Raw genomic sequence first — 27,489 nt, forward strand, 5'->3', positions numbered from 1 at the left:
TGACTTCACTTGTCTTCATTAATGTTTGTAACTTAATAGTTGGTGTTTATTGTGGTATTGAAATTGGAATTGTGAAATGAGATTGCAGCTTATTTACAAACAAAACAATAGCAATTTCATTTTTATTTATGTATTTATTTTTGGCAGAGCAAGTACAGTTTTGAACCCTAGCATTGAGCTCTGCATTTGAATATATAAGCCAGTCTACTTCAAGGATTTTTAAAGGCCTTTGATTATGTTAAGAAAAATTATAAACCACTACACAACGTTCTTTGTCTTAATTACTCTTTTATTTTATTGTAGATAAGTGGTCTTTATAAATCACGTTTACAGTAGATCAGTGGTCTTAATAATCTATAAGCAGCCAACAGGTCTGAGGTAATTTGTGTAAATTAATATATAAAAAAAGTTGCAGCTCATGCAATATAGTTACAGCAGAAATTGTGTACCCTAAGCATTAATATTTATATTAGAATAATAAGAAGCACATCAATTAAGACCTTTAAAAATTTAAAATAAAGCCTGATAAAATAATTTGCAGTTTCTTTTATTATTTTAATAGTTTTTTCTTGGTTTTGATAGTAATACATTCTAATCATAATTTTGCATGCAGATTAATGTATGTATAGACATGTAGTGTGTGTGTGTGTGCGCGCGCGCGCATGAATAGTGGGCCGGTCTGGATGAAGTCCAGGGCTGATTTTTCGTCCCAGTCCAGCCCTGGGTGCCGGTGACTAATCAGGGAGAAGGCAGCTGACTCGTCACATTATATATATATATATATATATATATATATAAAATCTTTATTTCTTTTTCTTTCTTTTTCATGTTGCATGTTGTTTACTTGTCTGTTATCATCTGTTTGTTTCATTTTGCAACTTATTTCTCAATATAAAATATGTTTAGTTTGACACATTTTGATTGAGAAAAGGTAAAAACAACAACAAAAAGAAACACCCATATGATTATATTGACTGTCTTCCGGTGGCAAAAAATGACATCATCGCTCAAACCAGAAATTCACTTCATGTTCGGACATTTTTTGCATAGTGTATTCGATGTCATCGTTCCTCTACAAATATAGGATATCTTTTTATTTAAAAGATGCACTGTGTGTTTAAAAAACTCTAGACTCCGCCCATTACAGGGAGAGACACGCCCTGCTCCAGCATTTGGGAGGAGCAATATGAACAGGACCAGCCTCTTTCTAACAAAACATAACGCTGAGAGTCTTCACAGTATCAAAGGCTATTATCAATAACATAGATCAATTCCGGAGCACAATACGGAGAAAGGTAATTTTATTTTTCATCATAATCCATTTACGTGATTAAGGATGCTGTGAGGTTCTGAGCGAAGGCACATGGATCATGCATCCGCGTCTTTAGCAGGGCTAACAATCACAGCGTTATTGTCGACGTTCCTCTAATGTACGTTAGTTAGGGATTGTCCTTCTAATCAATCCCAAAATACACCGCATTCATGTTAGTCATGCCTTAACCTCTATAGTATGAAATATAGGTCATTACCATCGGATCTGCGTCTCGCGCGTGCCAGAAGCTATGCACTCTGCTTGAAAATATGGCTCATGCGGAATGAATGCCAAACTGCATTTAAATATGTATTTTCCCATGACACCCTAGCCTCGTATGTTGTTGTTAGTAGGGGAGATTGTTTCACTGCGCAGATGACCTGTAATTGTAATATTATGTAGGCCCTATAGGTGGATCACGTCTTTGTCTCGCGCCTGAGCTCCAGAGCACGAGCGAGTCATTCCTGCAACTCTCAGCCAGCTGTTGGTTTGATTCCCAGGACTGGCCAACTGTTGTCTTTATGTGTCCAGAGATGAGTCTCAAACACCACAGGATAAACTTAAATGCTTAAACTGCCAATGTTTGTTTATAGAGAGGCATTGACATGCACAAATGGAGGGAATTGTGTCCAGAACATGTCCAAGTTCTGTTTCATAATTTAATTAACGAAAATTAATAAGACAATTATGGTTTGCATAAAGAATTTTTTTTAAACATATTAACATGTTTGTGACTTAAGCACATTTCCTCTGGTTACTGTAGTTCAGAATAATGTCTCATTATGATAGTTTTTATCATAATGATAAAAACTACCTCTCATTTATGCAGGCCTAGTTTAAAACATTGCATCACAGCATTGGTTTTACTGAATACATAAAATTACAGTAAATATAATCTCATGACTGACCATTACTGTCATGAGGATGAATGTGAATTGCAATGTGAATTTTGATGGGAAAATTGTCTATTTGTCATGAAAACGTCATAATGAAATGTTCCAAAAATAGCATTGGCAATAGTGAAACATGCAGATGTATTAAGGAAATTAAAAAAAAATTTCTTAATGCAAAAATCAGTTTTGCATATACAGTGACATTGCAGAATGATTATTATGTCCTAGAACTCTTACGATTTGGAGAGATTTGCACAAACACATGGGCATTGGCAGACATTTGCATTGGGTTTGGCCAGTGGGTTGCATGGCAGTGCAGCGTAATACTTCTAAAGGACCAAAGGCCAATTATTTTTATTTATTTTTTTGCTAGCACTCATTCCTTGCTTGCAGACACATCAGCAAACCTTGCAATCACTGCTGAGCTGTCCTTTCCATCCTTTCCTAAATGATGTGGCACTTTTCCTTGCATCAGCTTATGTTAAGATGAGTTTGCCAAGCTGTGTTTCCTTTGAAATCCTCCCTAAATCTTTATTCCCTTTAAAAAATATTTTGATGGACATTTAATTGAAATTACTATCAGTTGATTGCTGCTGGTTGATTATTGGACACTTACATGACCACTTCCATTCTCGGCAGAGTTCATCATCACTCAAATGAATTCTGATGTATTCAGGCTGGTTGAACTGTCATTGCTGTAAGCTGGATGCCAGAATCCAAATCGTCTTAAAGTAGTGTTTTTTTTTTATATCTCTCTCACTATCTGTATCTCCCCCATGCTTCATCATTTTCCCTTACTCCTCCTCTGTTCCCTTTGCTCTTCTCCTGCCTCTCTCTGCATCTTTGCAGATCATGTACCAGGAAGGAATCGCATGAGATGGAATGTTCTTGATGTGCTGCATCATTGCTGAAGGTGAGTGAGACTGTCAGCTCTTTGAAATCTAGATCAGCCTGCATTTGAGGACTCGGATCACTATGTAGTTGAATCATACTGTGAATGGTCCAGTGTTGCCTAATTGTAGTGATTTAACCTACTTTTCTGCTTGTTTTGCCAGTTTGTCTATTTTTATACCATTCTGATATTTCTGGCATGTGAATGTTGCTCTGTTAAGGGTATGGTTGGAAGCACTTTTGGTTTAAAATTGTGCTTGTGTAGACTATTTATCATAAAAATGAACAGGAATGCAGTGAATGTCTTGGCATTAAAGCAATGGTCCACTCAATTGAAATTCTGCATTTAGTTACTCACTCAAAATGTTCTTCCAAACCTCTTTTTTTCTCTCTCTCTCTCTCTCTCTCTCTCCAGTGAATCCATAATAAAGAAATATCTTAAAAAAAAAAAAATCTTTAGACCGATCCCTCTTAATAACAACTTGCCATTCTTCAAGCCATCTTCTGAAGTCATCTTGCTTCACACACCTTCGTGTTATTCCAAACCAGTATGACTTTCTTCTGTAGAATATAAAAGAAGATATCTTAAGAATTGTCTCTCTTTTGGTCACAGTTGACTTCTACTTTATGGACAAAAACAGTTTAGTCGCCCACATTCTTTAAAATATCTGTTGTGTTCTGCAGAAGAATGTAAGTCAGAGTTTACAGGTTTGAAATAACATGAAGTTGAGTAAATCATGACCAGTCCAGACAAGTTCTGTGGATAATGACTTCAGTTTTGGTTGGTTCCTCATGCAAAGCTATTGTGTTTTATGATTCTGTTATGGTATTTTTCTGGTTCTTGTTTGGAGCTTGTCATCAGTGGTCCCTATTTTTGGGTAAACCATTCCTTTAATTTACAGAAAAGCAGTTTTTGTGTTTAAAATCTCTTAAAGAACTGCATGTTATATCTGCCTGGAGAGAATCTATTGAAGTATTTTGAGTCATAGGCACATATGTAGTTTCATTCATTCTCAGGGAAAATTTGGGGCTATGATCCTGAAATCACAGGTATTTGTTTTAGCCCTATTATGATGTTATCTAAAAAGATACTATGTTGTCAACTTCTTGCAGCTGCGTGTATAGTCTCATTCCAGAATGGAGGCCTTCAAAATACTGCCTGTGCTGAAGAAGAAACTGGCCTTTCTGTCAGGTAAAGACCAATAATTGGGGTTAATTAATTGAATGAAATGTGTTTCATCAATTGAATGAATAGTCAGTTATTTTTGGGTTGTTAAAAAAAGGTGCGCTCGTTCAAAACAGTTGCGTTTTGCTCCCTCGCTGGCTGTGCTGATTTAAATCTACCGGTACTTTTGTGTTTGCGTCACAATTTCAGTGACGCAGGTAATGCCGATTCTCTCTGGACATTAATTATTTGTGCAAGTTGGATTCTAAAAGGCCCATTCACACCAAGGATAACTATAATGAGAACAATTAAGATATAGTTTTAAAAATTGTTCTTAATTTTAAGACTATCTGAGTGCACTATAACTAGACACCACAGCTCAGCATGCAAAGTCTATTAGACCACAACTCTGACAGCAATGCCACGACACAGGAAATATTGCTTGCACTCATATGAACTTCATGTTCCCATAGACAGCACTTGACATACTGCGAATTAATTGCACGTTGCGATGTCTTGAGGCTCTACTCCTCCAGTAGCTTTTTGTAGTGCATCTTTTCCTTAAAGAATCACACTTAGACACGGTTTTTCCATTCGTACATCATGCTTTACTCTGTGCTGCTGGATTTTCTGCATATTTCCTGACTCGGCCTGTTTGGTTTTCTAGGAGGCAAGGACAGGCGCAGTGGTTTGATCCTGACCATCCCACTGTGCACTGAACAGACCAGCATGGAGGAGCTCAGTGCCACTCTGGATTACCTACTGAGTATTCCCAGGTAAAATAAAAGCAATGAAAAATGTCATCTAAATGGTGGAAATGAGCATAAACCATTCAGAATTCATTATTTGATGATACCAATAAATGATAAAAGTCTAATACCAGTCAAAACTGAAGAAATGTGGTAAAAATGTAGCTTGCGAATCCCTTGTTTTTACCTAGAAAAAAAGTTTGATGTACTTGGCATGGGCCTGTGCATGTTTATTAACCATGATAAAAATCAAGGTAAATCACAGTCTCTTATGGCTTATTGCTTTAATCTGATCCTATTATTAAAGACATAATCATACCCTGAGCTGCAGCGGCCTGTTGAGTTTTGAGTCTGAAACCTCACATGATGCTGGCAGTAAGACCATCACTGGTTCTGGAGTCCCTTTTATTTTTCAGTGCTTTATAGTGACCTTCTCCAAATTACTTTCTGGTGACATTTTAGTGGGTGAGTTGGCTGTTCCCTTCCCCTCAAAGAATGAAAAGAAATGTTGTTCAGGCCTAAACCTTTTAATAGTAACTGTATGATTGAATACATGCTTCTTGGAATCTGTGAGACACTGCGACTCAAACGAACTCCGAACAAACAAATTAGTCTGTTCAACAACACAGCCACAGTGGAGTCATTGTAACTGATTCATCGTATGTGGACTGACAGCATGTATCATATGTGTTATGCGGCCGAATAAAATCATGTTATGTTATTCTGTTGTGTCTCTGCAGCGAGAAGTGCAAAGCTCGTGGTTTCACCGTCATCGTCGACGGCAGGAAGTCTCAGTGGAATATAGTGAAGACTGTTGTTCTGATGTTGCAGGTGAGAAAATATTTTTTATTTTATTTTTTGCACGCTTTTGGGTTTTGTTCAGATTGGCAGAGTAGTTTATGTGGAAATCTGATTCTTGCTTTTTTCCATTAATGAACCCCATTAAAATTTGTGGTGATTTATGCTTAACACTTCTGAAGGAATACCTGTAAATAATGAGATTGCAGTGCTATTATGAGAAGCCCATGTGGTGTGCATTTCCTGGTTTTGTAGAGCGCGTTGTGTTGTTGGAAATTTGTTGAACTGAATGGATGCTTGTTATTTGCTCCTGTTTCTGTGACACAGCACTGAATAGCTGCTGTAAACTTAGGCTTTTATTTTATATCATGACTTATTTTTTTGTTCTATCAAAGTCCCAAAATGCAAGTCCAGTCACTAAGTGGCCATCTTGGCAGTGCCTCTGGACAGCTATTTTCTAGTCAATAGCAATATTTCACAGAAATTGTTAGGATTGGCCAGCTAAAAGACATTTTTGAATGAAAAACAGGTGGTTGGCTCTTTTCATTGAAAGTTGGGATGTATTGATTGTTGTTGTTTCTCCCAGTTATTTTATCTGTGAATAGTCTGTATCCTGTACTGTATCCAAGTCAGAATTACAAAGATTAGAATTACAATTGAATGCCACTTGAGGATAAACTTCCAACTGGGAGATTTGTGTTGTGAAATTAATGATGCTGTTGAATGACATTGCATTGAGTAGTTTTTTTATTTATTTTTGTTTAGCACAGAAATAAAGGATGCATTAAACTGATCAAATGTAACTGACCGTATAAACAAGTATAATGTTACAAAATTTTTTAAATAAGTAAATTGTTTTTTAATAAGCAAGTAATGTATCATGGTTCGTAAACTAATGTTACAGTATTGACATGAAATGTTTCTTGAGCACCAAATCAGTCTATTATGATATCTGGGAATGAAGGCTGGAGTAATAATGCTGAAAATTTAGTTTCGCTATCACAGGAATAAATTGCATTTTAAAATAAATTCCAAGTTATTTTAAATCATAATATTACTGGGTTTTTTTTTTTTTCAATCAAATAAATGTAGCCTTGATGAGTTTAAAAAAACTTTTTTTTTTCGTAAGAACTAAAAAAAAAAAAGTACTGATTCCAAACTTTTGAACAGTAGTGTGTGTGTGTGTGTGTGTGTATATAAATGTTTTTTTTTTTTTTTTTCAGTTGAATTCTTAAAAAGACCCGTTGTTGTACAAGCGGTTACATTTTTGCACTTGTCATTTTGTTTCAGGCATTAGATTTCCTGAAGGAAATAGCAGCTTAAAGGCAGCATTAAAACAGCATTAGCTTTGAATTATTGTTTCATTGTATTCCTACTAGTTGTTGTTGAATTTATTGCATATATTTGTGAAGAAAAACAATCTTTTAGGAAAAATCAGTACCTTTTAACATCCAATTTGAATAGAACTCAGCATATGGACTATTTTACTATAAATTGCAATATTGATTTGCCAAAGAAAGCTCCTGAACCCTACAACGTTTAAGTGGTTTCTACATCGTAGATTTGTGTAATTTAGCTCAGACTATTGGTGGTGGAGATGGCAAAGCCTCACCCTGTTCTCATATGACCTGCAGTTTTTAGTTGTGTGTTGGCAGTACTTTTATTTTACTAAGCCTTCTCTCTCCATTTGAGAGCTTTAGGAAATATGACATTATGAGAGTTTGTTCTGAAATCAAACTGTCCTTCACACCAGTAGGTTCATTAAAGTTCTTCAGTGGATTTTAACATGTTGATTTGGCGATTATGTACAAATAAATTAAACCGTTTGTGTAATCTCCGTCCCCCTTTTATATCTGTAAATCAATGATCGCAACCCTCTACATTGCGAGTAAATCACTCGCATATGCAACTAAATCTTTAATCTGGGCGACTACATTTTTATTCACCAGTGTGTGAGTTGGAGGCTAATTATAAGTTTAGCACAGATATATTATTACTCGTCGAGCACAATGACTGAGCGCTTCAGAGTTTCTCTCTCTGTCAAGCAATCGGTGTTATTTTTCAGTTCATCTAAATGGATGCGCAGCACACCTGTATTTGACATACCGTAAACTCTAATGTAACTGAGCATGACTCGCCGTCACTTTCGCTGTCTCACACACATGCAAAGAGACGGCGAGAGAGTTACACACACACATGCAAAGAGACGGCTACAAGTAAGCAACATCATTTGTTGTATTTCCCTGTCAAAATAAAGGAGTTCCTTTTGGAATTCTTTTAGCTTTTAAGAACTGCCGGGTTCTCCGGTAGTCAGTTGAAGTAATGTGCAAACGGCAATCTCATTGGCTAATGCTCGCCTGTTATAATCACTGTTTTGAGTTCTGCTAAAATGACTAATATGTATTTATAAGGGCCTTTCTCACCACCAGAACCTTTTCAAAGTGCCAGAACTAATTGTGTGGATAAATGGACGGACACTGATGTGCAAGGACTTGTGACAAATGTAGCACTGCCAGTTGTCGTTGAAGATTCTTAGTGTTTCTTTCCGATCTTTCAATCGCTTTACTTATACGTTGATATTCCATGTCCATTATTATGAAACCCGCAAGACACAACAAAAACACAGCTCCGATCACCGCGTCCTCCATCCTGCTGTTGTTAACATTATTCTTCTTTGTTAACGTTGTTGAACGCCGCACACAAATGGCAATGCTGTCGACCGGCTTAAGTCACGTCCTAGTAAAGACTGTCGGTGCGAATGCAACCCTTTAAATGTTAACGTTACTGGGAAATAGTTCCCGCAAAATCGTCCCAGGACTGTTCATTTAGTTCTAGAACTAAAGCGATGCGAAAGGCCCTATACATGGTTTTAATTCTAATTTCATTAAATAATACCTGATTATCACATACAATGCTTGACTGACTGATGTTAAGAATGTAGTACTTTCAGATATTTAAAAAGCTGTGCCATTTTACAAACACTAGAATATATATATATATATATATATATATATATATATATAATATTATCACACACATGCATATATGGTATATCAGTCTGGTGAGTAAACAAAAAAAATATATACTAGCCAATGGTGATTCAATTGTCAACGTGTCTGTAGAGGGTTGGATGGATCAATCACTATTGATCAATAAAAAGAAAATGCTCACCTCTTCTCTTATTTGTTTGTAATTTGCAGCTGTGCAGTGTGAACTGATTTTTTTATTTGATTTTTTCCTTTAGAATGTGATCCCAGCTGAGGTCTCTCTTGTGTGTGTGGTGAAACCTGATGAATTCTGGGACAAAAAAGTGACCCATTTTTGCTTTTGGAAGGAGAAGGACAGGCTTGGCTTTGAGGTAAGTGTACTAGAGGTGTTTTGTTTAAGTGGACAAAGCTACACTTTGACTAAACTGTATTTGACAGCAGGCATGGGCACGATTACACAAGCACTTGGTGATTAAACATGAAAATATTTGTTACTTTCCAACTTCTAAGCATTTCCTTTTTAATTTTATGATTGGTTGCAGTGGCGGTGGTATCTTGTGGTCTGATTAGTTAAAGGTTGGGACTGTACAAATTTATACTGATACTGTTGCATAGTTTTATTTGTACAATAATCTTACAATACGTATACCTGTTGTCTGAAACAGCTGTACAGGAAATGGTACCTAAATTCCACAAAATAAACAGGTTAACATTTAGTGTCAAAAGTTTCGACCCACTTGCTTATTATATTATTACACTGTTCACATTTTAGCATATTGATAATAATTTAAATGACGTAATATGTTGTTTTATAACTTTTTTTTTAAACCGTTTTTTGTTAAGATTATGCAAAAGCAAATTCATCTTTTTTTCAAACTTTTTGAGCCAAATGCATTTTTTTGAGGATCTTTCAGTGCTCCAATATTAATTAAAACTTAATAATTGAACCTCTCCTCCAATTTTTTTATTTATTTTTAAAGTTGATTTAGTCACTTTAGCTTTTGTGCTCATCCTAAATGGACCATTTAGAATGGTTCCACTGTGTTTTCCATTCGCATCATACCACAGTGTCATCACTTTGTAAAGCTGTGCATAATGCAATAACACAGACAACATATTTAATTAGTAATGCCCAAAGGATCTCATGCGTATAAGTAGACAAAAGCTGCACATCTTCATTGACAGTGGTCCGAGGCTGCACTGTGTTTTTGTTATTGACACTAATGCATTGACTTTTTTTTTGTCATTTATTTGTCAGGGCTCAGAGAGTTGTGCTGTGAGGGGAATAAGGGTTTTAGGGCTTTAAAGGTCATGAAGCACATCTGGGCGTGTATGAATCAATCATACAGGGAAACTTTCTTTTTTAGCTTTCGGTATTTTGAATGATGCTGTGATGTTTAGGTTTCTCTTTTTTTATTTGAGGTCTTTTAGTGATGTTAGAAATGTATTCATAACAATTTTATAGTATTCATGTATGACCCCTTTTTACATCAACTAAGAACCTTCATTTTGTTCTTGGTTGATATTATTTTTTACATTCAGTTGACCTTTTCAGTCACCTAGTGCTCATTTAAAGTGATTCTTTAATAACTATATTAACTTAATAGAGTAGATTAGATAACTTGCAGAATCTACAAATTGTTTTTATAATAATAATTATAATGTATATTTAAATATTTGTAATTTAATATAAAAGTACTAATCATTAATAATAAAGATGTAATGCAGTTTGTATGTAAAATTATTAATTTACATACATATTTATTATGAATTGAAATCATAATTATTATTATTATTATTATATTTACAATTAAATAAATGCACATTTATATTTTCTATATTGTCTTATTGGTCTGAATAGTACTTGTAGCATGTTGTAAGTGTTTAAATAACTATACAAGGAAATGTTTCAAATGGGTTGGTTTGGATCCTTCACTGTAATATCATAAATTGGAGCAGACTGCAATGTTTCCTCCAGTACAGTTTGCAGTCATTAGTAGTATGTGCACTGATGAGGCCTGGCCTCAAACTGCATACTCATTTATCTGGCCGTCTTGCTCTGTGCACTCTTTGGGCATGTACCAATAATGCCATGTTGCCTGGCAACCATCACATGGATCCCACCAAGAGCTGGATGATGTGTTTAGAAGGACAGTTGAACCACTGTCTCCTGAATAGAAACCTCTGTATGTGTATGTTTGTTGGGGTCATTGTGTTGTTTGGGCTGTGATCTCGGCCAGCAGGCCCCTCTAGCTGCCCTCAACTACCAGATGGCACAGTTTTGGCTGAATGGAGGCTAGTGTATCAGCATTAAGAAGTGGAGACTAGTGAAAACAGTCATCACCATATTCTTGTCCTGCTTGAGGATCCATTCTTGAATGGACCGTACGCTCCACATTAATCATTCTGCCCAAGAACCTCTTCATCACTGACGCTTGGTCAGGCAAAAGTGAACATATGGGAAGGAAGAGACCCGGAGGCCTTATTAAATAAGTGGATCCTCTTTCACTGCCACTTAGGGTCCATAGGACCATCTGTTACAGTACTGCATATTTTTTTATGCTTTATTTTTGCTGATGTTTCTTTCCTTTTAAGGAGTTAAAGATGCTGATGCAAAAAGTTCCACTTTCCTTTATAACAAAGGGAGTTGATCGTGTTAGACTGATAGTCTATCTGGAAGAATATTTTTGGTTCCAGCCAATTGTTGTATTATTGACATCTGGCAGCAGAGGCTAAGTAGATCATGCTAACCAGTCAACCCTTGACCCATTGATTTATTTATTGACCAGGTCGGTTTTGACATTTTGTATCTCATTGCATTAGCTGATTGGCAGCCATCGACAGTTTAGCATATTCTATATCCGTAAATGAATACAATAAATACAACTTTAACAAAAGATTCAGATGGTTTGTTTAAAGTAACTTAAAGCTTTTGTGTGATACTTAAGTGCTGTAATATGCATTATATCAATCATGTATTTTAGTTCATGTGTATATAGCATTATTTCTTCTGGTGTTGTTAAACAAGTACAGTTTAACCAATAGGAAAAACATTTTTTTTCCTTCTAACTAATTTCTCATTAGAAATAACTTATCTAAACGGTAACTTCGGGTCAGTCAGACTGTTGTTTGCTGATTTGATGCTAAAGAATATCACATATCTTATTATTATCATCATTGTAGTCTTTTTGTGGAAACTGTAGTGCTTTTTTTTCAGGATTCTTGGAATAAATTTACAAGAACAGCATTTATTACTTTTGTAATGCTTTTTCAAATATTGCAAACATCTTTAACTTTTGGTCAGTTTAATGTGTCCTTGCTGAAGTTGCAAGGTGACCAGAATGCGAGCTGTTTGGGGGACTGTATTGATCAGAGAGCTTTAGCAGATGCAGTGTTTAATCTCCTCCAGCGAACCTTGCAGATGTGTGGGCACAGCTGGCTCACATCCAAGCTGGTGCGTCCCTGTGTTCAGGGTCACTGTGCATGAGGAGGATTCAGAGAGTTCACGTTACTTTGATTAAATAGATTGAGTTTGGTGAGCAGATGTTTTTTAAAAGGTGTAGTACACCCCAAAATTTCAGATAACGGATATTGTAGAAATAATATTTTATCACCCTATTTTTAAGGGTGCTTCTCTTTTTCTTTATCTTTGTTTATTTGTTGGTGTATGTATTTTATTTTTTAATTTTTTTGATGAAAATATAATGGCTTACACATCTGGAGTATGGGTGGTGACGGTATTTTTTTTGAGCTAACTCTTCCTTTCCAATGCTGCTGTGAAAGGTGTTAAGGTTTTTTTCTTCTTAAGTTTTCAGTTCAGTTTTTAGTCTGCTCGCCTTCCGTCTGTGGATTTGTGATGATGTCATGACAGGAGATAAGACGAAATACAGTTCAAAAGCTTTTATGCTCAAACTCCATTTTTGAAAGCTCACAGCTCAAAACAAGGCTTTTTAAATTCAAGATCTCCTGTTTGTGAAACTGACATGAAACAAACCTCACTGTGGCTAATACATGAAGAGGCTTTTTTTATTTTTATCTCAAACTGTCCCAGGCAGACAGCCACACAGCGGGGGCAAAAACACGCCCCTGACATCCTCTGAGTAATTTACCCCAGATATTATGAATCCAAACTATTTTTCTCTGTATGCTGGAATGCGGGCTGGACTTGTTTGCAGCGAGGCCTGCCCCTCAGTCCCTTGTGTTGACTCAGCTGAATATCTTTGCCATCTCTCTTCCTGTCCAAAGCGGAGGGGTCTACTAATTTTTGAGGCCGCATACGTAAAGCACATAGTAATGATAAACATTTGCATTTAAAGCATAACACAAACTAATGCCTCTAAATTCAGATTTAATGAGCCTCATTCTCATTGAATTAATGCACTGTTGTTACGCTGCTTGGCAGCTGTAAACGGTTTTGTTTTGCATTAATGACCAGCTGATTGTACATTTATCCTGCTTATTACATAACCAGCTTAAATCAATGTTTCATGTCTATTACTTAATTTGTATGTAGTTAAATAAAAATAAAGAGACCACTGAGTGGTATGAGGGACATCAGTCAAATATATAGGTTATTAATCATTACAAAAAATTTATTAATGCTAATATATTCTTTATTATTAGTTTCCCATATGGAATATATAATAATAATAATAAAATATTGATTTTATATAGTATTATTGTTAATTATATTACTATATAGTATTGTTTATCATATTTAATATGTATTATATAACTTGTATATCATAACAGTTGTCATTATACAGAAATAGTAATAATAGTCAGATATTGTAATAGTATTTTTTGTATTTAATTTATACATCAGGCTTTATACTTAATTATTTTATGGCTAAGGAAAGCAGTGAAATGTAGTTAATTTGTCATAGAATTTATTATATATATATATATATATATATATATATATATATATATATATATAATTTTTTTTTTTTTTCATTATACAGAGAATAATAATAATATAATAATATGATAATGGCCGTTGGTCTTATTGTTGCGATGTTACAAAAGTAATGCAATTTGTATCATATATTATATTATATTATATTATATTATATTATATTATATTATATTATATTGACAGTTTGTGATTTTGACACAGCTGTGTCACCTGCAGAGTTTGTCCTATATGCCTTCAAATATCAAATAAATTATTTATGGATATTAACCATGCATGGCATTTCTGCTGCAGAAGGTCATGACATGAGCGGTTTCAGATTATGCTACATTACACGCACAAATGCCTGTTTAATTGGTAACATTAGTGACTGCTGCACTTTGCCCTCTATTACTACAATTTCTTCTCCAAAATGGGTCAGGATGGTTTTATTTTCTTGTCTGTTAATATTCTCAGCACAGATGATGAAATAGCATTGTCTTCAGTCATACCTGAGAGTTAATTTTCTCTCTATTTCAGGTGATTCTGGTGTCTGCTAATAAACTCACGCGCTACATCGAACCATGCCAACTTACAGATGAATTTGGAGGGAGTCTGGTTTATGATCATTTGGACTGGCTCAACAAAAGATTGGTGAGAACCAAATCCCTTGTTTTCAATCTTAAATTTGATTACTTTATTGGTAGACCACGGTGATTCAGGGTTATTGTAGTTAATAGGAGTGGGTAATGTATTCATGATATATTCACATGATATAGCTGGCAATTAAAAGTGCAGCATCATTGTGAAAATCATTGTGAAAATTTAAAAATGCCTTTTTTTTTAGTTTTCTAAAGGCAGTGTCATTAGGCTAGTTCATTGCATTTCTATGAATCAGTTAGAAATGTTCAGACATATTTTAAATTTAAAAGTTTTCTTTTAAATTTAATTTGTTGCATTGGTGAATGTAAACGAGCATCAAATATCATTCTTAAATTCATACAGTAAGAATATAAAAAAAAGATGGCGGAAAACATGGCTAATTGTTTGCTTTTAGAATCTACTTCATGAACAGTGGATGTTTATTAGTGGATGTCTAGTGATTTCTTTTATAGTTTGAATTATTTATTTATCATTGTTTTATGTACTTTAGTGTTCTTTTTTTATATTTAGCTTTAATTAATTTTTATTCCAGTTTAAGTAAGTTGCCTTATTTCTTATTTTATTTCAGTTAGCTGTCAAGGCAACATTTCAAATGTTCTTTTTTCAAAGTTTACCCCCCTCTCATTTATATTTTATTTTATTTCAGCTTTGTATCAGTTAACAAAAACAATTTTAGTAATTTTAGTTCAACTAAAACAACACTGGCTGAAACTGATCATGTCTGGCTGTTTCACTGCATATACATAAATACTGAGATGGATATTGATGATCATCAAAAGGCTGAAAATAATAATGCAGTGTTTAGCTATACCGCCCATCCTTTTAACAGTGTAATAGTTTTAACTTGAGGTCTTATTTGCCATTTGTTCTTCATCTAGGTCTTTGAAAAATTCACAAAGGAATCCACGTCTCTTCTGGATGAACTTACCGTCATCAATGAAAATGAGAAGGGAAGCCAGGCAGAGAAGGACAGGTCATTTATGTCTCATTATCTCCAGACACCAGTCATTTCAAAGGCCACTGTTTTTCTGTCAGCTGTTAGTCATTCTGAAATGTGTAATTCAAATATTTAGTGGATTTAAAAAGCAGTCAATGTACAGAGAAATCAACATGTTTGTTTCATTAAATGGTCATCATTTTATAGACAAGTGCTCAGCAACAATGTGTTGTTACACACAGGTCTTCAGAGAGCAACAGCCTGCCTTCATTTGATCCTGAAACGGTTCTTCAAACTGGTGAGTTGTGGTCTGTGCTGGCTGTGTTTGTATACATGTAGACTCTGCATTGAAATTGCAAAACTACCTTAAGTTATTTTTGAAATATTTTGGGTCCGTTTGTAAAACTAGATTCAAAAGCAGATTTTGGTCTGGGAATTTTAACTGTTATACTCTATCCAGCATGTGCTGTCCACAGTGAAGCCGTTTTCCAGCTGGTCTTTGACTCCATTCAGTTTTATTCTTGAGGTAGAACTAAGAACTTGGCTTAAGTGTTCTGTGTCTGACACCGTGCCCTTTTCTAAAGAATGGCTTCATTGGTTCAGTGAATCTGTGCCCAGTGTAAGTGATTCAGGCACCATTGTGTTGTGCACCATTTAAATCTAAATTGAGAATCCCCTTTAAATGCCTCAAAATTTAAATTGCAGCCTGAATTTTTTTATTTTATTAGAATTAGAATGCAGTTAAATTTATAATTTTTAAGTAATGCTATTTGGTTTTCTATATTAAATAAACATGCTTAATCAAGTTTTGCATTGGAAATTTATTAAAAAATGTCAAACAGTATAATTATTAAATAATATATATATATATAAATATAAAAATCTTGTTTGGCTTGTTTGTTTGGTTTGATGGTTTGTATTAAATTTTTGGATTGTGCAATTCCGTGTTTTCTTGTTGTTGTTTTTTGCCTTTTGCCCTCAACATGTTTCAATTTTTGTCTTATTTTGTTTTGGGCTAATTCAGTTCCTCTGTTTTTCTGTCTATTAATTTCTTCTTTCCAATGTAACATCCTGTAGGGCCAATTCAATTCATGTTCATGAGTTGAAAAGCAACAGATTCTCAATGAAGTCTTTATTTTGCCTAACCTTCGTTAGAATAAATCACAAGTATTGGCACAAATAAAAACACAGCAGTGGGACAAAATTAAATACAAAACAGTAGTACTGTTCCTTTCTTCTGCATTTGAGTCTGTCACTTCGTGTCTAATTTAGTTGAAATACTAGCTTGATGGATTCATACTGCATCAATTGAATCCGCACTCCATGACAGATGGGAACATTCGCCGTCACGTCGTGCATTCATCAGTTTCTTTCTTCTTGACACATTGCTTATGAAACATTTTATTACTGATTACTGAATTCAGTTTTCAAATGGCTTAAAAGATTTTTTTTACTGCCTGATCACAGGGCATGAGTTGCTGTCGGAGCTCCAGCAGAGGCGTTTCAATGGCTCTGAGGGAGGAGGAGGAGGAGGTGGCACAACCTGGTCGCCCATGGATGATGAGCTGCTGGCTCAGCCTCAGGTGATGAAGCTCCTGGACTCTCTTAGGGAGCAGTACACGAAGTATCAAGAAGTGTGCCGACAGCGCAGTAAACGCTCCCAGCTAGAGGAAATCCAAACCAAGGTCATGCAGGTAAAACACTTTTTATCATCACCAACACTGATAATGATAAGAATTGTAAACGGAAAAGTGAGCGATCACTTTCAGATAAGTCAAGTTGTGTTGTAGAATAACTCTGGTGCTGTTCAGCTGTCACAAATTCCTGTGCTCTTTGTTTGAGCTGGGTAGCATTGAGTTTTGGCAAATTCATTTGAGACCTCTCTTTCTTGAACACCACATGATGTTGTGAAGTGTGAGGGAGTTTCATCTGTCATCCATTTTGCTTTATACGTGTATCTAAATATCGCTGAGGTTTACAAGAAGACATCTTATTCCGAAGCATCAGTTCAGACTGTGGCTGGGCTTTGGTGAATCAGCAGTCTTGGTCTACAAATAGAGCAGTTTTTGGTGGTTCTTCGCACCATACAATCATTGAGTCTTTCCACAGAAAAGATTTGTCACACAGTTCTTTCACGTACACATCTACTGCTCTGTCTTCTTGGAAGGCTTACAGAATGCGCTCCCACAGAATTCCCCAGGAATCCGATCATCGTGGAGAATCGCTGGGAGAGAGCAGGGCTCCGCTGATGCAGTTGTGCATAGATGCATCTATATATTGCGCTTTTGCCTCAGTTTTTAGTTGATCTCAATTTAGATCCGTGTAACATGGTTTACAACCTGTACTTTTAAACATTCTATCATTTTATTATATTATTAGTATATTTAGATTTTATGAAATATTTTTAATTTGAGGGATATTTGTCTTTATGTGGCACCATGAGAAGGCAAAAAAACATTAGGTTCTTTAAAATAGATTCTCTGATTAATATAGTTTATATTTATTAGTGCATTTATAGACATTCTTCATTACATGACAATAAGAATTTAGAATTGTAAACTCTTTCTTCATGTCACATCTAGAGGCACCTGGTGTAGGGTGTTTGTCTTGTAAAGTGATGGTGAGAACCGAGGTTGTTGTTATGTTATGTCTTAGATGAAATAAAATGTCTGTTTCCATGGTGATCAGGATATTGGGAGGTGCACATCTTGTGCATCGGAAAAGAAGTTTGATCGCCTTCTTACCTTCAGTGAAAAATCGTGCAGGGAAGAGGAAGATCATTTGTAAGCCGCCGTGCCTGAAGCAATTACAGATAGGAAGTCGTGCAAGCTAAGCAGTAATTCTTTAAAAAGTTCAGTCACCTCCACATTAGACAAATTAAGGGCTTTCTTCACAAAACAGGTTCTCTTGCTGCTGTTCCAGGCTTTTCATTTGCTCCACTAGTTCACTGAACAACAGAAGTGAAATTAATTTGTCTGCCAGTTCAGTTGTAATTCATATGTTTAAATCTCGGCTGTTGAATTGAGAATGAACTTGCATATCAAGCAAGTTAATTAAATGATCAGTTCACCCGTAATTGAACATTGTCATCATTTTGTTCACCTTCATGTTATTCCAAACCTGTATGCCTTTCTTTCCGTGCAACACAAAAGGACCAATTTTGAAGAAGTTGGGAAAGCACAAAACATCACCACACAGTTTATTGGACTTTCAAAGATCCCATTTGTGCTCTGATATTAATGTTCTAAATTAATGTTCTAAATCTGACAGCTGAAGGATTGTCCAGCTCTCCTACATCTGTCTTTTCGTAAACCAGTAAATATCTGATTAAGGAAATCTCTAATTTGAGCTCTCATCGACCCGATCCTGTCATTTAGTTAATTAGATTTGCTCTCTGTTCCTTCTTGATTTCGATTAGAGGCTGCTCTGTGGCTCGGGGGTCGAATGTGGTAGTGATTCCCTAATTAAAGGTTTCTTTGTCTGTGTTTGTGTGTGAGCAGGTTGTGAATTGGCTGGAGGGTCCTGGCACAGAGCAGCTCCGCACACAGTGGGGGATCGGAGACTCCATCCGCGCGTCTCAGGCCCTGCAGCAGAAACACGAGGAGATTGAGAGTCAACACAGTGTAAGTATAGCAATCACGTCTGGATTGTGTATATGGTTTTTGTGGTACGTAAAGCCTCTGTGGAATGCAAATGGAGATTCTTTTGACAAATTTTCACATAGGTCTGTTCCATAAAAGGACAGTATTGAGTAACCATGTAAGTAATCATCCAAAAATGACAAAATAGCATGGAAGGCATCAGTGCGGCTCAAGCGCTATATTCCAACTGTTTTCAAGTCGAATAATAGCTTTGTGTAAGAAACAGACTGAAATTTAAGGTTCTTAACTGGTAATTGGAACTTTTCTGGGAGTGTAAAACACTATATAGAAAGCTCAGTGCAGATACAATGTAAATAAGATTCGTTTTGTAGCTTCAGTGATTATAACGGGAGTTTTTGCATAGCTTGTGCTAGAATAGAATAACTTAATAGACCAACATGTTTGTCTGTGAAGCCAGAGCCAGAACATATGATTTCTCCAAAATTCAGACACATATTTTGATGTATTTATTCAATTAATCAACATTAATTATCATTATTACAATATCAACAGCAATAACAATAATTCTTTATTATTTAAAACAGCCCTATTAGCTCCCATTTTTAAACCGTAAGTTGTTACTGGCAATAGTTTAAAGTATTAGTAAAATATTTGGTTGAAAATAAGTATTTGACATTAAAGACCACACAAATACAAAAGTTGATTTCTGACCCTGCACCTCCACCCATTTTTAAAGAATCAAAGGACGAGCTAAAAGCAAACTTATTAGAAAAATTAAAGCTTGTATGAAATGATTCACTTGGATGTTCTGTGGTGGCACTTGGCATAAAAAGTTTGTGAACCACAGTTGTAGACCATAGAACTTAAAACAGTTTGCTGAGAGACAAAAATGCAGACATTGTGGCAACTGTCTTCTATTTTACTGTGGTTTTGTGTTGCAAGATATAATTGCTAATTTAAGATTTGTGATCTGTCATATCAACTGAAGTCAGTCAGATGATGCCAATATGCCACATGCTGCAATTCAAGTCCTCCCTGTAGGTGGCAGTATTGACGTATTTTACTTGAGGTAATCGCATGCTGTTCTTGAATATTTTTGCTTCCAATTATGCACATTTTTGGAGGAAATTAGATTATATTGTGTTTAGATTCATTTTGAACCTCAGATTCAGGCTGCTTAATATATTTAAGTTCATAGTCACCAATCAAAGCTTCATGTTTACAGTCTTGATAAATGCATTTGATTTTTCTCTAAAGAAGTGGTTTTCCACCCAAAGATTTTGCACACAGATTTCCAGAAGGTCAGCTGATTGGCTTGTAGTCTCTGGAGTGGTTTGTGGTTTGTGGTGTGCTCTTGGCTTGTCTGAAGTAGTTACTGCCTCTGTATTTCTTCAGTGTGGTTTGTGGCTCAGCGAGACAAAGCCAGAGAACCTCTTTGATTTACAGGGTTCTCTGTGACGTAGATTTGTTGGCGTTGATGTTTTACAACAGGAAGGTGTTGTTTTGGAGTGTGTGTGTGTGTGTGTGTGACTCAGTGGCTTTATGGTTTTGTTGAACAGAGACCGCTTTATCATGTTGAGTCAGGAACCGAGCCAATTATAGACATGGTTCAAACTGTAGGTTTGTAAAAATGATTTAGTGTTAGTCAGCAGCATGCAAAGTGTTGCCATAATGGTGGGCTATTTTTTTGGAAGACGGTTTAGCGATGCTGTTATTTCGGCATTCTTCAAATAAGGATTTTGAACACAATAGACATTTATCATGATCTTAACCTTTTCTAAAGAACATGTGAGCGGTCTTTGTCTATGTGAAAATCAAAAATGCAAGGGTATAAGGTTATGATTTGTTGCCAGGGTGTTAGATGGTTGTTAAGGTGTTTTGCCTGGATGTGGTTGTTTACTGGCCTCTGTGGTATTAAAAAAAAATTGGGATATAGATAGAGATGCATGCATGCATGCATACAAACACACACACACACACATACACGTGTTTGTATGTGTGTTTCATGGGAGCTATTGTATCCATTTGGCCTGCAGAATTGGTGTACAGTGTTTATGGACCTGTGGTTGTTATGATTGCTGGTGGTTTATTTAACTGTGTATTAACAGCTTATGTCATGCTGTTTGCTGCAGGAGTGGTTTGCTGTTTATGTGGAGCTGAACCAGCAGATCGCAGCACTGCTGAGCGCAGGAGATGAGGAGGACCTGATGGAGCTCAAGGGTCTTCAGCAGCAGCTCAGTGACGTCTGCTACCGGCAGGCCAGCCAGTTAGAGTTCAGACAGAACGTCCTGCAGTCTGCCCATGAGTTCCACATGACCGCACAAGATGTAAGATTCAATAGGGTCCGATGATATCACTAGACCCTCATGTAATCTGCACTCACTGAATTGCAGTTAAAGCTCTACAGATTTCCGCGGAACGCAAACATCTTGTTCATGTAGAAACAAGAAAATATTTTGGCTACTGTGATGCTTCCGCTATCAGTAGGTACAGTCTAACACTATAAGTTCTATTTAAAGTCAACATGAATTCAAATTGGCCCGTTTTTACTTTTCAGACAAACAGTTCTGGTATTTTTGTGCACAAGTCGTCTGTGCATGTTATTCCAAATGAAATCTAATCAAAATGCAATAACTTGCTCAGCCTCTGAAATTAATTTTCTTTTCATTTAATGGTATGAATCCCTCTTTGATTTTCATCCAATCCCCCTCAATCATCTGGCTCCACTGTGATATTTAACACCCGCTTCTTGCACTCCAATCCGAATTCCAGAAGGATAAAATCAAATCTCTCCCTACTTTGTTTTCTTTAGCTGAATATCTTGTTCCCCTTTGGTGTATGTCAAATAACAGAAATAAAATTGTCTTAAAAGCAATACAAATTGATATTCACAGGCCATTTACACACCGATTTCCTCCCCAGTCAGAAAACCGGTCTACATATTCACTGTGGGCCTACATATTATTTAAAAGGCATTATAGATTATTTCATTGAACGTTTCAACTGTGAATATATAGAAAGCTTTTTTCTGATGCTACTGTTCTATGTGTTTGTCTCAGTTGTCTCAGCAGTTAGATGGGCTGTTAGGCATGCTGTGTGCAGATGTCGCCCCTGCAGATGGAGCTGCGATCCAGCAGACTCTAAAACATCTGGAGGAGAAACTCAAGAGCGTAGGTCAGAAAGCTCTGTTATCCTACTCATACGCCTGATCCTGGTTCATGTAATTATAGTTTGACAAACCAGAACTTTTAGTGCTTCTGCATTCGTATCACATAACCAAATGTTTGCTTTTCAAGAACCGCTCAAGACATAAAAATACAATAAACTGTGGCTGGTCATCTCAGAGGCATGTTTTAACATGAAATATGAAGAAATTGTCATTAAAATTTATTGTCAAACTTAATTTTTTTACATTCAAATTTAACAGACACTTTTATCTAGTGACTAATAAAAAAAATAAAAAAAAAAGCAATTATTTAACTGACATAAACCATTCATTAAAACAAAGCAATATATACTACTCTACTTTGTAATTAGTGCTTCAAACAGCATATACATTCTCAATTGTTTTACCAAATAGATGCCTTTACAGTAAAAAAAATAATGTAAAAATCCACAGAGATAAGTTTCTCTTTTTCTGTGAATTGAGTCTCTCACTGTTTTCTAGAGGGTGCCTTGCAAAGCTTAAGAGAAAAAGGCCAAGCACTGCTTGACCAGATGTCTACCCAGACGTCTTTTTCCTATGGCAAGGATGTAAACATTGAGAACAAAGACAATATCGACCATATTCACGGCGTCATGGAGGACATGCAGCTCCGCAAACAGAGGTTCCTCTTCTCTTTTCATGATTTGTAATCATGGACACCACACTTCTGGTGTACCAAGAGAAAGTGATAATGGTCTGATGTGTTCACTTGTGTTCTATAGGTGTGAGGACATGGTTGATGTCAGGAGACTCAAGATGCTGCAGATGGTGCAGCTCTTCAAGTGTGAGGAAGATGCATCACAGGTCAGAGCGTGAAATTCAAATGGAAAACTGTGTGAAGTGGGTCTGTAGTTCCTGAGGGGCTATAAGGGCCGTTTCATTTCTTCACAGGCGGTGGAGTGGTTAGGAGAGTTGCTCGATGCTCTGTTGAAGACCCACATCCGACTGGGAGATGATTCGCAAGAAACCAAAGTGCTGCTGGAGAAACACAAGAAGTTTGTGGATGTTGCACAGGTATTTAAAACTGTAGAGGTTTTGAGTTTGCTCTGCTGGCACACCTAATCTTAATAAATCAGCATTATATAATCAGAGTAATATTAAATCAAAGACAACATGAAATCCCAATGAATAAATCTGTTTTCCAATTATTATGAATTATTAATATATATATATTTTTTTAATTTAATTGTTTTTATCTTTTATTAATACAATGGGTCTCATTCATGAAACATTTGTAAATATACGAGTAAATATGTGAGTGATTTGCGCGTAAAGAGAACTTCCCGAAAACTCTTCTCCTGATTCACAAATACTTCGTAAACGTCAGATGTGATAGTGAAATGTGTGTGTGTGTGTGTGTGTGTTAATGAATTCCAATCAGTCGTAAATGGGACGCACGTGCACGCTTATTCTCAATTACCATAAATCCCGCCCATTAAATCCGACTGACAACTATATATGAGCATCATATTATGACACCAAACGAAGGATTTCAACATGTCTTCTCAAAAGCGAATGAAAAATGTAAATATCTCAGCTGCAGAAATTGAAGTTTTATTATCAGAAGTTCATTCAAAACGCCACGTTTTATTTTCAAGCGTACATAGTGGCGTATCAGGTCCTAAAAAAAGGAAGACTGGCAGCATATTACAGATGCTGTTAATAGAGTTTCATCTGTTAATTGAACAGTCCCAGAAGTGAAAAGAAAAACTGTATGTAATTACTATATATAATATTTTTTTCAATATGCTGTGTAAATATGTACCCGATTATGAATTAAAATGCAGCCGTATTAATGAGCAAAACGTTCAGACGTTAAACGCACTATTTACGCGTGGCTGGGAGCAGGTGTAGATTTATTTCGTACCAACTAACATTTGGAAAATACGAACGTTTTAATGAATCCGAAAATTTACGCCAGAACCACTTTACACGCGATTTACACAAAAATTAGTTCTGCTCGTGTTTCATGAATGAGACCCCCTAATCAAATTTTTTGGGGAAATCTATGTTATGTATTGTATGAAAATATATTGCTACAGGTAAGGAAAAGGTTAAAAAAAAAAAAGTAATTTTCTGTATCAAATGTGATCGAATTAATAATAAAATGTATATTTTTATGATGTATAATTTTTTTTTATGCATCTTAGAGTATAATGTTCAAGTATCCAAGCCCATGTTTTGTTTCCTGTTCACAGTAACTATTTCCTTTTTTGTTTTCAGAGCACCTATGATTACGGCCGCCAGCTGCTGCAGGCCACAGTGGTGCTGTGCCAGTCTCTGCGATGCACCACCCGCTCCTCAGGGGACACGCTGCCCAGACTCAACCGTGTGTGGAAACAGTTCACAGTCACGTCTGACGAGAGGCAGCACCGGCTGGAGATGGCCAGTGCTTTCCACACAGCTGCGGAGAAGGTTGGTACAGTTCTGCAAAACAAATGTCATAGCAAATTTAAGAGTAGTTTAAGGATAATTGTCAACATCTACTTGCCCTCATGGCATTCCAAACCTGTTTGAATTTCCTTCTTTCTATGGAACACAGCAGGAGACATTTTGACCAGCAGCATGATAATTTCAATTTTCTTCTTTTTGTATTCCATGGAAAATATAAAAGCAGATGGGTTTTTACCAACGTGGGAGTATATAAATTTATTTTTGTTGTGAATTGTTCCTTTAAAATATATTGAGTTAATTTATCTTGTAGAACCTTTGTCAGCTTAATTATATTTATTACGACCAGGCACTATTTGGCTTTCTTCCTGCTTTCAGATTCTGAGAGAAAGCCCTGAATTAGCCGAGCTGATGGTGGATGTGGAGGCATATGAAGAGGTGGAGACGGTGGGGAAAGGTCTTCTGGACAGGCTCACTGTGCCAGTCATTTTCCCTGATGGGTAAGAGCCGAGAGACCAAAGTCCAGCACGCCTATCAAATTCTCTACTCTCTGTTTTCTCTGAACTATTGTTAGTCTCATACTCCTATCCTTCCACGATTGTCTTTAACTCTATATGGATCAGCATGCACAGGATTTATTTATTGAAAATACCCTTATTATTATTGTTATTATTATTATTATTATTATTATTATTATTATTTATTGTAATAGTTATTATAATGCTATATGTTTGAGAATAGGATCCTTTTAAACCATATTGAAGTTCCTATGTATTTTCAACCTGTAGACACTAGCAACGCCATGGTCGAGGGTTTGATTCCCAGGGAATGCATTAATTAATAGAATGTAAATCCCATGTCACTTTGAACAAGTGTCTGTCAATACTTAAAATGTTAGCTGCTTTTCATTTATTTATGTATGCATTTATTCAATTATTTACTTATATTCACCTAATTTTTGTGATTTATCCACATGCAAAATACTGTTTATTATTATTTATTTATTTATTTTTTATTAATCCTTGTCTCTTTTTTTAATTGCAATCTTTTAAATAGTGTTAGAGTTTTTTTTTTTTTACTTCTGTAAATAAATGATGTGGGCAAATTTCCTATGTGCCTCAAACTTATTTAACTCAACCTTTTTACATTTATTTCCTCAACTGGATTGCTTTATCATATTAGCCTGTATTCAACAATCACTAAGATGGAAATGTTTTGTTTTTGTCATCATTTCCTGCCCTCCTCATTCATCCCGTTTTGTAGGAGCGAGCAGTTCTTCGGCAGCCCGGGCGACATGGCCTCCTCAGCCGAAAGCATCCGTGAGCGGATGAAACTAGTGGAGGAAAAGAGATTCCTACAGGAAGAGGCGCAGCAGCGGCTGGATGAGGAGGCTCTGGAGGCGGAGCCAAGGGAGAGTTGAGAACCCCATGCACTCTTGCAGGAAGCGTTGCGATCGTTGTGGCCCGGTCCAGAAGTGACCGCGATCACCCGCCGTCTCCGTTGTACTCCACCTCACCAAGCCATCTTAACTTACCAAGCGCAGTTAAACATAGTCTTCACAGGCTCGTGTTGCATTGCCTGTGTGGACAGCTGAATACTAAATCGACCACACTACTTTGATCTCTCGCCTCCCTACAAAGCTTTAGCTTACCTGTCGACTCTTTCTCCACCCAGTGAGGCGCCTTGAGCTTGTAATGGTGCTAATAAACCTATAGATTGTACATAAAGTGGCATCTTTACCCCATTTGTACCTGGGGCTCTAGATCTGTAGGCCTTTCCAGACCATAAGCATTGTATTTTCAATTTCTTTCTTTCAGTTGCTTTCTGTTGAGAATTACCAAACCTACGCTCTTGTGAAAGTATAAATATCCATCGGCAAGGCCTTTGCAGAAATGACTGAAGATGGTGTCTAATGTAGAACCGGTATTGACACAGGACAGGACATCAGAAAGTGAAGCTGTTGTGGTTCAACCATGAAGGTACAAAAAAAGCTAAGCTTTAAGTTCCAATGTAGAATCAATGTTTAGAGCTTTGTTTTGACGGTAAAATATGAAATGGAACGATGTTTCATCTCATAAATTGTCAGTCTAAATGCATACGCTGCTTGCATATGGATGCATGTCATAAAATATTATTTCCATATTTAATTTCCTTTTTTGTACCTTGCATACCATTTAAACTGTATGATGCTTTTGCCATTTTTAAAGGCTATAGTGTATTTTATGAAAATATAAGTTGTATAAAATGAAGAAAAAAATTCTCTTTTACGATGTCATAAAGCTGGCAATTTGTTAGTTTACGGGACTTTGTTGCTGTATGTGTGCTTTGCATAAATCTGCCTCCTAATGTCCATTGCTGTACAGGAATATTCTAGCACCCCTCAATAAACATGGGCAATATTGTGTTTCTTGATTTTTGTCAGTGCCTTGCCAAATTATTAGCTGTAATTAGTTATTGTGCGTTTACGCATACTTTGAGGACTGTAAGATTTTGCTGACTGGTTTGTGCAGTAAAAATATTTTTCCAAACTCTTCATGCATATTGCATGGATGTCTGACTTGTTTTTGTATTAATAGTTTCTTATAGCTTCCTAAGATGCCAGTCTTTGAGTGCATAAGTCAGGCAGGTTATTAGTTGCTTGAGGTGTTGCTATTCGCTTACATTCTCCTTGCCCTGTGTGGCATTTCAGGAGAAAGAGTACATTTTGTAACATATATAAAAGGTTAAGATATTTATAAACTGAATATTTAATACTGCATCAATGTTTTACTCCAGACTTTAGCGGCTCATCTCAGACTCTTGCTTTCTGGTTATTTACAGGTTCAAAATGTTCCAGTTAGTTTGTTCTGGAAATCATTGACATAATTGGACATAATGAAAATAATATTATATATATCACAGTTTGCAATGAGAATGTGTTTTTATTTATTTATTGCAATATTATCTTAATGTCAATAATTTTATTAAGTGATGTTCTTATGTTATATTTTAGTTTTAGGCAT

General features: G+C 36.0%; 1 protein-coding gene across 2 annotated transcripts; it reads left to right on the forward strand.

Moving 5' to 3' along the window:
• Positions 1–1,165: 1,165 nt before the first annotated feature.
• Positions 1,166–26,897, forward strand: LOC113053004 (SEC14 domain and spectrin repeat-containing protein 1). 2 transcript variants are annotated; one of them, XM_026217586.1, is made up of 20 exons: positions 1,181–1,295; positions 2,845–2,936; positions 3,055–3,118; positions 4,210–4,288; positions 4,929–5,037; positions 5,751–5,841; positions 9,053–9,166; positions 14,230–14,343; positions 15,231–15,325; positions 15,532–15,587; positions 16,757–16,983; positions 18,790–18,912; positions 21,024–21,218; positions 21,951–22,065; positions 22,559–22,718; positions 22,819–22,900; positions 22,988–23,110; positions 24,320–24,511; positions 24,866–24,987; positions 25,751–26,897. In XM_026217586.1, the coding sequence occupies exons 4-20, from the start codon at positions 4,234–4,236 to the stop codon at positions 25,905–25,907; spliced, it is 2,130 nt and encodes a 709-aa protein (XP_026073371.1). In that variant the 5' UTR covers positions 1,181–1,295; positions 2,845–2,936; positions 3,055–3,118; positions 4,210–4,233; the 3' UTR covers positions 25,908–26,897. The 2 variants fall into 2 exon arrangements, with proteins under 2 accessions (XP_026073370.1, XP_026073371.1); XM_026217585.1 differs by lacking the exon at positions 2,845–2,936 and having other exon boundaries at positions 1,166–1,295.
• Positions 26,898–27,489: the final 592 nt, after the last annotated feature.

Source organism: Carassius auratus, chromosome 34 (genome assembly GCF_003368295.1).
Source record: "Carassius auratus strain Wakin chromosome 34, ASM336829v1, whole genome shotgun sequence".
Classification (NCBI taxonomy): Eukaryota; Metazoa; Chordata; class Actinopteri; order Cypriniformes; family Cyprinidae; genus Carassius; species Carassius auratus.

Coding starts and splice junctions, on each gene's coding strand:
- LOC113053004 (XM_026217585.1), top strand. CDS start 4,234: ATGGAGGCCTTCAAAATACTGCCTGTGCTGAAGAAGAAACTGGCCTTT. Junction 16,984..18,789: donor TCCAAACCAAGGTCATGCAG/GTAAAACACTTT, acceptor GTGTGTGAGCAG/GTTGTGAATTGGCTGGAGGG. Junction 18,913..21,023: donor AGATTGAGAGTCAACACAGT/GTAAGTATAGCA, acceptor TGTTTGCTGCAG/GAGTGGTTTGCTGTTTATGT.